General features: G+C 35.8%; 1 protein-coding gene across 2 annotated transcripts; it reads right to left on the reverse strand.

Annotated features, from left to right (window-relative positions):
• Window positions 1–6940: 6940 nt before the first annotated feature.
• On the reverse strand, window positions 6941–11035 carry LOC107044145 (ATP-dependent RNA helicase Ddx1). 2 transcript variants are annotated; one of them, XM_015265925.1, is made up of 3 exons: window positions 10958–11035; window positions 10456–10637; window positions 6941–9349 (listed from the first exon to the last, which is right to left on the reverse strand). In XM_015265925.1, exons 2-3 carry the CDS (start codon window positions 10469–10471, stop codon window positions 7176–7178), a joined length of 2190 nt encoding a protein of 729 aa, XP_015121411.1. In that variant the 5' UTR covers window positions 10472–10637; window positions 10958–11035; the 3' UTR covers window positions 6941–7175. The 2 variants fall into 2 exon arrangements, with proteins under 2 accessions (XP_015121411.1, XP_015121412.1); XM_015265926.1 differs by having other exon boundaries at window positions 10456–10632; window positions 10958–10977.
• Window positions 11036–11084: the final 49 nt, after the last annotated feature.

Consider the following 11084-nt stretch of genomic DNA (forward strand, 5'->3'; position numbering starts at 1 on the left):
GTAGAAAATTGATTGTTTATAAATTATTTATATAAAAGGCTCATAATTTTCAAAAATTGCAACTTTTCAATTATTTCATCAATCTTCCTCCAAAAGTAAACTTTCTAAAATTTCTTCAGATTTTTATAATGTTTTCTAACAGTTCAATATCAAGATTCAAATTCAGACCTGCAAAGCTTAAATAATAAAATCTTTGTAAAATGTCTGGAAACTTGGAGTCAAATGGGGCTCAAATGAAAGCTGTGAGGCTCGACTACAAAAGTAGAAAAGCATTTCACTGAAGAAAAAATAGTCAAAGTACTTGGATATCCTTAAGCTCCCTCTATATGTACATGGAACGATCCTAAGAGAGATGAGCAGTCTTTCTTCTCGCGTAGAATGGTTGGGCTTCAGTAAATCACTTTAATCGATCGTGAGATTGTTGTAATTGATACTTATCTTCCTGCTGCATCATCGAGCACTATTTACGAATGTCAACTGCAAACAGAATGAAAAAAAAATCTATATTCACATATGAAAAACTGCTATGGATAATTCGAACATTGTCTGTAGAATTTTCCAGATAGTATTTCCTATAGGATTCCTTATTAGGTTTTTCCTATTGTATTTCTTATAGAATGTCCTATAGGATTTTCGATAGGATTTCATATGAGATTTTCAACAGGATTTCCTGTAAAATTTAGAGGCACAAGGGTCATAATGAGGCTCGAAAGTGTCATGGGGATCATTGGGGGTCATAAAAGGTCAAAGGGGTCATCAGAGTTATTTAAGGATAATATGAGGGTCATATAGGGGTTACACGGAGGTTATATAGGAATTATATGGGGGTCATATGAAGGTCATTTGATCCTCATATGAGCCTCCTACGACCTCTGTATGACCCTAAATTTCATAGGAAATCCTATAAGATATCCTGCGGGAAATCCAACAGGAAATGTTCGAATTCTCCATAGGATTTCTTGTAGGAAATGCTATAGAATTTCCTAAAAAAATCCTATAGGATTTTTTCGTACGTGTAAAGTTGATAATCTATGCGGGAATAAATTTACTTGTCATTGTATCCACTTTTTTCTTCTTACGAAACCAGTAGGGAAGCGGTAAAACGGTTTATGTCGATTTCGACTATTGACCAGTTTTCAATGAATAGGGGAGGTCGGGGTAAAACGGACACTTTTGACTTTTTTTGAAATGTTAATGGGAGTTGAAATGTTGATAATTGCCTTTGTGACGAGCCTAAACTAAGCTCAATTGATCAATTTGTTTCTGAGTTATGAATAATTTTTGAAAAAGCCTAGTATCCGTTTTACCCCACCTCTCCTATCTCGAAATCTAAGGGAGTGAGCAAGATTTTCGAAATTACCTTTTTTGTCATTAGATTCAGAGATATTTCTAGAAAACTCAGCTAAGGGCTAAGTCGACTTGTAGCGTTTTACCGCTTCATTACTGAAATTGTTCAGCTCTCATTGGGAAAGATCGGTGATCGGTGATCGAATGCGAGAGCAAAAATCCAGAGCAATTTATTCTGCCTCGCTACCACTAATGTACCACTAAAAACGGTGCAATCCTGGATTCAATACCATAAATCGAGTGTTGGTGGTTGTTGAGGTGATCCGATTACAAAGTTGCCTTTTGTCCTCTTTTAGTGAAACGGAATATCCACTCCATTGGTATATATACTTTTAAAACACCTTTGATGTGGGAGCCCACAAATCTCGCATACCATCAACGGTAGAATTCGTAAACCAGTCTTCAAAGTATTCCATATGATGCTTCTACCCTTCACTTGAACGAGTAATTCCTGACCAGCACATGCTTCAGGCCATATTTGGAGATTTTGTTCAATTGGAATGAGAGCATTACTCTTTGAAGCTCGAGAAAAAAATCAAGAAATTTCTACCAATTCGATTTCTGCTGTCGGAAATCCAAGTGGGACCAATCTTTGACAACAAAAACACCACCAAGTTGTCATGGAATGACATTTTCATTGAATAATGCTCGACTAATTGCCACCGATTCCACCACGTATGAAAAAATTCAATAGAAAACCTTGCGAATTCGCTAGAAAATTCTATTGGAATTCTATTGAAAAATTCTATTTGTTTTTTGCCTTTATTGTATTGCATATTCGATAAGAAAAGGTCAATAGATCTCGAATTTGTTTGAATTTTTCCCTGACATTCTTTCTATAGGGATGCTTGACCATCAATTTTCTAAGTTTTTTCCACTCGAATTCAGTAACGCAAAACAAAACAAAATCCAGCGGAAAAAACTTAGAAAATTTGTGCCCAATAATTCTCATGGAAAAGGTCTCAAGAGATAAATTCGAACAGCGATTCAAAATATATTGACTTTTTCCTATCAAATATGCAATAGAATCAGCGCAAAAAAACAAATCGTATAGAAACTCCATAGAATTCATATAAAATTGCAGTAGAATCAGGAATCGGAACAATCATCAATTTCAAAATAAGTTAAATGTAGCTCATGTTACCTGATAATATTACCCAACAATTTTCAATTATCAAATTAATCATTAATCGAATATTCAAATTCCGAAATAATTTATCACCCAGTAATCGTGTCAGAAGATTGACCATTACATGTCTAATCGAAAAATCCCTTTATGAAATTTAGAATTATTTACAAATGTAATGAATGTCGACCGATCGCTGAATAGCGAATTCGTTAGGTTTTCTATTGAATTTTTTCATGCGTGTCAAGTAGAATTGTTCGCGGCAGGAATGAGCGTAGAGAGCTCTCCCGGAAAATCCCAAATCTGGCTTCTTTTCCCTCGATATCAAATTAGCAAGCACTAGAGTTGAGCAGACACAACACGTATTCTTATAAAAAACTGGGAAATCAAGGGTACGTCCTTTCGAATAGCCTTGGTCATCTTGGCTACACCTACAGCACTGGTTGAACCCCATTTTCATTGTTAATCATCAATTGCCCAGTCTCAATATCGTCAAAGCCATGTCTCCTAGGCTACACACAAGGGACAATCTTTTTGTATACCTACAAGAGAAATAATGGCTTCTTTAATGACTTAGTAGCCCCTTCTTAGCATCTCCCTTATATCTCTTTACCATATCAGCGTGAGAGTAGAAAGAGCACCTCTCTGGGATCGATTGGCTCACCTACTAATGCTCTTATCGCAAAAATATGGACTTTTTCTACTTCACATTTATGCGATATACGGTCATTACCAATCATCATTCTTTTCCCCACGAAGAAACTAAAGTTTCGGTGCTGGCAAACATGAATATCTTGAATTGATCAGCATCAAATTTTTGCTCCTTGTTCAGTTTATCGCTGTCTTTCTATTTTTTTATTTTTTTTTGTATTTCCATCACTGAAATAAGTATACATAAGATAATAATAAAAATGTTCAATGGTTTGAACGTATTCGACGATACTGCGTGAAAGTCCGTTCTTAGTTCCAATTGCTCCAAACATTAAAAACTATGTAAATAAGTGGTGCGAATTCGTCATTTCAAATGAAAAAAATTCGATGAAGATAGGACCGAATTATGAAAGAAGTAAAAAACAAACTGATTAACATTAATTGAATCAATAAAATGGAATTCATGAAAATTGTCAATATTTACAATTTATTATCAATGTACCATTGATGGGAAGTGTTTATTGATTATTCTTTCTTGGCAAAAATTTTCTTGTTGTTCCAAAACCACTGATGAATCTTCCAGAGTGTTATGAATTAATATTGTGCGGCCTCCAATTAGTTCTCGTGGTAAAATGCTCGATGATACATTATGATTCTTCAGCAGCTATTGATGGTCATTCTAGCCAGAAAATTAGTATAATGCTCTTGAGGGGAGATCGCGATAAAATTTAAGTCTTCGCTTGGCCTTAAGAGGAATTGGACAACTTTTGGTATATGAAGAGATATATTAAGGGGAGACTACTGAGTTTTTAAAGTCGTGGGCTATTGGAGTGAGATTTCTCATGCATTAAAGATCGATTATACGTGTCTAAAAACGAGTAATTAGTGCAAAAAAATTAATTGTTTATTGTTCGTTTGCCCCGCCGACGCGCAGAATGTTGAAAATAGTCCAGGACCTTCATTTTCTGAAAGAATGTGTATGATAAAAATTACGAATAATTTTTTTTTTTAATTCGACACCTACACAGCTAATTTTGTTCTGTTTAATATAAAAATTTGCGTCATTTATGTAGAATAGAGGCAGAAAAATTATGCTATTAATATTTAAAATATATTTTCGATTCTTTCAAAAATATTTTTCGGGCTATTTTATATGAATGGTGACATTTCTCATTTAAGAAGATGAAATTATCTGTGTAGTAGTTGAATTTCAAGAAACTAATTCGTAATTGTTATTGTACACATTTTTTTAAAAATTTTGAAAAAAAAACCTGTGTAGCTGAAAAATTGGAGGTCCCGGACTATTTTCAGCTTTTCAAGCGTCTACGGGGCAAACTAACCATAATCAATTAATTTTTTTGCACTAATTATTCGTTTTTGGACTAATATAATCGATCTTCAATGCATGAGAAAACTCATAGTAGTGTCCCTTTAAAGAGGAAGAAATTTTTTTGGATCCGACCTGTTTTGCCCCGCATATCCATTAGAACCGGCATTTTTCTCGTTTTAGCTTAAAAATACTTGCGCCACAGATTTTATGCGACTTCAACATTTTTTTAATGTTCGTTATACTCCAACAAACAAACCCAAGTATCCTTTTTACTTTATTTGTATTAAATCATGAGATAATGATTTGTCTAGTTTTCGATTTTTTTCTTCTTCGTAAATCCTAGTAGTCGGCCGAGCGAAGATTTCAATTTCACCCCGGTCTTCCCTTAATAATAGTCCATCGTAGTTCAGCTGAGGCAAAAGAATACAATAAATATGAAAATTTCATTTTTTTTTCTCTTTTTTCTTCTTTATGAAAATGAGAGTGAAAATAAGAGCATTGACATCTCATCAGTGAAAGTAAATGGTCTATGTGCATGGTTCGTCTTTTCGTATTTTCGTATTATATTTCAATTGTAAGTACTACCTCTTTCATGTATATATCTATTACGTACACGTATGTATAAATATATTTAACAAAAAAAATATATATATTGAAAAAAAGGATTAAATTTTTTACAATTTCATCATTAACAAGCTTTACAATTCCGCCATAAATTAAATTTAGATTTCATTGAACTTTCACACAATTGATTAGTTATAATAAGTGTGAAGAAAAATTTTGAAAGTAAGGTTTGGATCATCAAAATTGGGACTATGCACGGACAACTGAGTGGGTTTATATTGAGAGACTGGAAATATGTGGATAATTAGTGATAACATCAATGTGTTTAGCGATACAATTTAATTATGTGTGAATGGATGGAGTAGTGAATATCATGTCAAAAGTGACGTCGAACGTTACGCAAAATCATTGAGAATGAAAAAATAAAAAGAGGATAAATAATTCAAGTCTGTGATTGAAATCAAAACTTGAATGGCTTGTAAACGTGTCCCATGTGCATTAATCACAAAGAACGAATAAATAAAAAATTAGTCGATTGTGCAGTTTATTTTAATCCAGTGCAATTATATCGAAGAATATTGGTAATGAAGACAAAAATTTAATTCTACGGGTGTTTACTTGCCGTACAATCAAATGATAATGAATCACACAAATATAATTTGCGATAATTCAAGGAGGAGAAATAGACCAATTAACCGGATACAATACGAGATTTAACAGAGATGAAAAACCATGTGGACAAAGGAAAAGAAATTCTGGAACAATAACGTACATCATATTTTCGTGCATGAATTTCAATCTTAACAATTGACCTGTACACGAATGATGATCATTATATTTATTCATCCAACAATTTGAGAAAACTCCAGTGAAATCAATTTATCAGCGCAGGCTAGAGTGAGCGTGACTGTGGTAGTCGCCTTTTTTTGCAAATCTCAATGTACATAACAAATAATTTAACAACCCAGTGGAAACTATAACAATCAATTGGAGGCGAAAGCAATCTTGACGCATCATTTTTATCAATTAATCCGTCTTGAATAGATGATATCTGATATCTGCCGGATTCGGCGATTTAGAAACAAGAAAATCAGCATCGCTTGGATAAATTTTCATTTGCCATTCCCCTGTACATCAAATTACCTCAATTTAAAAAATTCACAATGAAAAATTCTTTGTTGCGTACGTGTCTCCTAAAATTAAAGAAAATGTGGAATAAAGTAGAAAAATTAGAAGACGCTAAATTAACCAAATAAAAGACGAAATCTTTAATCGATGTGAAGTGGAATAGAGAGTTGCATAACATTATAAGTCCAAAAATACGGAGAACGTGAAGGATTGGAGCCGCTGTCGATAGAAGAAAAAATAAATAAATTCAGTGTGATGAAATTTTTCGCATGACTCATGTACGTTTAGTAGTTCTTTACGGTCTCTACGATATCCGATCGCACATTCTCCTGGCGCAAATTGATCGCTTTAATTCAGTGGAGGAATAATTCAAAATGTGTGATCGTTTCATAGGTGTCGATGATTTCGTTAAATAAAACTTGTGTCATACACCAAAGAATAGTACACTAACAACCTGATTGATCCAAATAGTACCACAGAGCTACATCAGTTTATTGAACCAATCAATCAATTCAAATGTGAAGGCGTATCTAACGGCTCGGTGAGTGACTTATGCGTCTCTAGAAATACCCAAATAAATTAAGGAAAATTTAATTTAAAAAAATAATAAATAAACATAATTTTATTCTCATTCTGTGATGATTGTTTGAATAAAAAAAAAGAATGTTTATGTGAATAATATAGAAATTGAAAAATTAGCGGTGTTGGCGATAAATGAAGAATTTGAATACTATTCGTTTCGATGTACACAATTACGCCAAGTAATTTATGAATAAATTAATGAAGAGCGGAGGTTTACTTCTTTTAATTCTATAATTTTATTACATTATTAAATCGCTTGTATTTTGTCTACAAATGAATAATTGTATCATCAATTCGTTGCCAAATCTATTCCACACAATTCTTCTTCAATTGATTGAATTTTGTAAATGCATCAGATTGTTCCATGAATTTGATTGATTACATTGATTGGAGCTTGCGATAATGGAGTTTCTTCAGGGAATACAATTCCCAACTGAAATCACAATTCTAAGAAACCATCAGATGCTTTCTCACATAAGCGATCTGAGCCTTAGACTCAAGCATAGCGAGATCCTTGACAACCGGCGCCATTTGTTGGACATGATTCTGATAATTGGTACCCATATCCATCCTCTTCTGTCCATAAACAACCTTCCCATCGAATTCATTCATAGGTACTTTAATATCAGACCCAACCTGCTGAATAGTTATATTCAAGTGGTCCTCGATATCAGCAAGACACTGCGTCTCATTGTACCATATGCAACATCCCCCTTGATTGGTCAAATTAGTGTTATTGCAGTTTCTTCCCCTGGAGGCACACCACTCTCCATGATACCAGACCTTTTCTGGGACGGTGCTGACTAGAGAAATGGCTAGACCCATTCTCTCAGCTCTTCCAACTCTCCCAATTCGATGGACATAATTGGACTTTTCATCTGGTAGAGTGACATTAATAGCAAACGGTAGACCTGAGATGTCAAGACCTCTGGCCGCAACATCGGTACAAATTAAAAACTTCACCTGCTTCATTTTGAACTTTTCAAGGTTTGCTTTACGCTCCGGGGGCTTGCGATCCCCATGCAGACAAACACAAGAGAATTCTTTAGCGTCCAATTGTTTGAGGTATCTCTCAAGATTGTCGCAGTCCAGTTTAGTGCGGCAGAAAATGATAGCTCTATCCATCGTATGCTCCTTAATCGCTCGAACGCAATATTCACCTTTGAGGATTTTGATACCTTCTGAGAGAGCTTCAGCGGTATTGCGTTTCGATTTAGTATTGTCTCTGTAGTGAACTCCATCTGTCTCAATGTGTCTACTCAAACTGCTCCATAATCTGTCCTCCTGAGGATCGACCAACACCACAACATGATGAACCGTTTCGGGAACAGCGTCTTCACCTTTCAAATCCACCCAAGTCGGAAAATGCATCAATCTATCCGCCATTTTTTTAACTTCAAATGCATGTAGTGTCGCCGAGCACACGATCATTTGGAGTCTCTTTCCATCTGCAGTTATTTTGGGAATCTGCCCATGGAGACGATCTATCAACTCTGTGTATCCTTGTTTTAGGAGACCATCAGCCTCGTCAAGAACGAAAAATCTGCAGTGAGTTAGAGATAGATATCCTCCTTGGATTAAATCCTCCAGACGACCTGGTGTTCCAACGACTATGTCAATTCCTGAATTTAATGCAGCTATTTGTTCCTTAGCTGCAACTCCTCCGATAACTAACAATTGCTTGATTGATGGATTTTTTAGATGAATCCTGAACTTTTCGAGTTGATTGTAAGTCTGTTCTGCCAGTTCTCTTGAAGGTTCAATAATTATAGCTTGCGGAGCGTTGGCAGGGGGCTTGATCTCTTTATTTCCAGCACTACTGCTTCCCATTTCATTCTCTTTGCAACAATCTTTGGGGGCAGAGGCCACTGGAGTGAACCCACTTGGGGGAGGATACTTGAAAGGTTGATTTCCAAAGTTGAATGACATTTCAGCATTTTTTAGAACCACTGCGGGGAAAAAAGTCTGGGATCTCTGTTGAGCATTCAGGTCAAATGCTTTTCCAAGATCTGTCCCATTTTTCGTGAATCTTATTTCTCCTTTCGAAAGATCCAGAAGGCAACCAATGACGTCGTGCATTCCGAACGCTTCTCCGTAGTTGTCAAATTGTTTTGAGTTGGATTTCTTACCTGTACCTCCAAATCCCCACCCAAATTTATCAGTTCCCAAGTCCAAACTGGCTTGGGACGTTGACCATCCGACTCTGCAGAGGCCCTCATCAGTGACCACAGCTTCAAAATAGTATTTGCCATCTCCCTGGATGCCTTTATTCGCCCGGCAACCGTGCCACTCTCGTTGCTCTCGACTCTGGCAGCGCAAGCCATCAGGAGTTACTGCCATTGCTCGTCCTCTGTCGAAGAGACTCAGACCCCACGAGCCGGAGGCTGCTCGTTTACCGGATTTTCCGCAGGCTTTTCCGGTTTCGATGTCTTTCAGGGTCTCCCAGACAATCTGGAGGATGGGGAGACAGAAGGCTCCAGTCTTACCACTGCCTGTCTCTGCTGCCATTAGGACATCTCCTCCACCTAGGATTAGGGGGATTGCCTCTGCTTGGACGTCCGTTGGGAGACTCCATTCCATGTCCTCAATTGCTCTTGCAATTTCGGGCAAAACGCCCATTTCTATAATAAATCATTACAATTATTCTTATATAATTTTTTATAAATTATATTCTTTTTTCAGAAACAGGTCTTTTGGAATTCTCCCCTAAAATCACTCGTATTTAAGATAGGGGAGGATGGGGTAAAATGGACACTTTTGATTTTTTTAAATGTTAATAACGGATTGAATTGTTGATGAAATGGAATTTTTTTTGTCAAGGAAAAGGACAATTTTTCCTCTTTGTGATGAGCCTAAACTGATCGCAATTGATCAATCTGTTTCTGAGTTATAAATATTTATTAAAAAATTAAAAGTGTTCATTTTACCCCACCCTCGCCTAATTGGTGAAGTTGTTAATAATAAGGATGAATCGGAGCTTATGCGCGACCCTTTATAAGTTTTTCGATAATTGTTATTTTCATGTCAGTCAATTATTATGAAAAGATCAAATAATATTAAAAAAGAAATTGCGACCTTCAATGGAGCTTCAGGATTTTTCACTGAAGAATAAAAACGAGAGGAGAATAAGAAAATCGTCAACCTCAAAACGGAATTATTCATCTCACGTAAATTTCAAAAGTTGTGTCAAAAATAGTTTTTTCTCCATGTCATTTTCGATTCAATTTATTGCAAATAAATACGCAATGAGCGAGTTTCCCGATTATATCGACATGATGAAGTTTCATTTCTATGGTAGAAAAATCAAAATTAGGGGAGGGAGGGATAAGATGAACACTAGGCTTTTTTTTAAATTATTCATAACTCAGAAACAAATTTATCAATTGAGCTCAGTTTAGGCTCATCCCAAAGGGAAAGAATTGTTTTTTGCAACGAAATTATTCTATTTCATCAACATGTCAACCCGTCATTGACATTTAAGAAAAGTCAAACGTGTCTATTTTACTCCACCCTCCCTTATTCCAAAAACAATCTGGTCTGAAGGGTGAATGTTCTAGTGAAGAATAATATAGAAATGTAAATTAACCAAAAAAAATCTCAAGTGAAAATAATATACGCAACGACAAAGGAAGGAACAAACAGTAAGAGAAATCAGAATCTTAATATTGAACTGAGTTCATAGGAATTAGTTTTATATGCAAGTAGTTTGAGAGATTAGTTTACAAACCTTCAAACGCTGTCATGCCGTTTTGTGTGCTTTAGTCTCGGCTCTGAGCAGGGAGGTCGTATATAAATTGTAAATAACTCATCTATGTAAGTACTTCTTTCTCTAACGAAAGCAGTTTTGTCGCTGGGCTCATCCGACTTTCTGATTGGTCAGTTAATCCGCTGGGCTTCGTTCAACCTGATCTAGTAACATTAAGGGGTAACGGAAGCCTTCGCAAAAGTTTGTTTTTTCAACCCATTTTTCTCCGACTATGTCCAAATGGCTGAAATTTTCACCAAGTATTGAGGGGACTCTCTAAGCGTGTCGTCCTTCTATTATTTTTTAACATCAGCTGCGTCGTTAAGTTTTCTGCATTTTTTTTTTGCGAAAAATATGAAAAATAATAGATGGAGGACAACACTTTGTCTCCCCTCAATACTTGGTGAAAATTTCAACCATTTATATTGGACACAATCGGAGAAAAATGGGTTGAAAAAACAAAATTTTGCGACGGCTCCGTTACCCCTTAAGCTTTTTTGCTCAAATATCCCCACTCTACGCAACGACCCCTTGTACTCTTGCTAGAGTCTTGCTCCCCACCATACTCAAATCTCTGGGCTAGTTATTTTCAAGACAGAAATTATGCCCTT

Source organism: Diachasma alloeum, unplaced genomic scaffold (assembly GCF_001412515.2).
Source record: "Diachasma alloeum isolate Michigan unplaced genomic scaffold, Dall2.0 Dall_scaffold_00681, whole genome shotgun sequence".
Classification (NCBI taxonomy): domain Eukaryota; kingdom Metazoa; phylum Arthropoda; class Insecta; order Hymenoptera; family Braconidae; genus Diachasma; species Diachasma alloeum.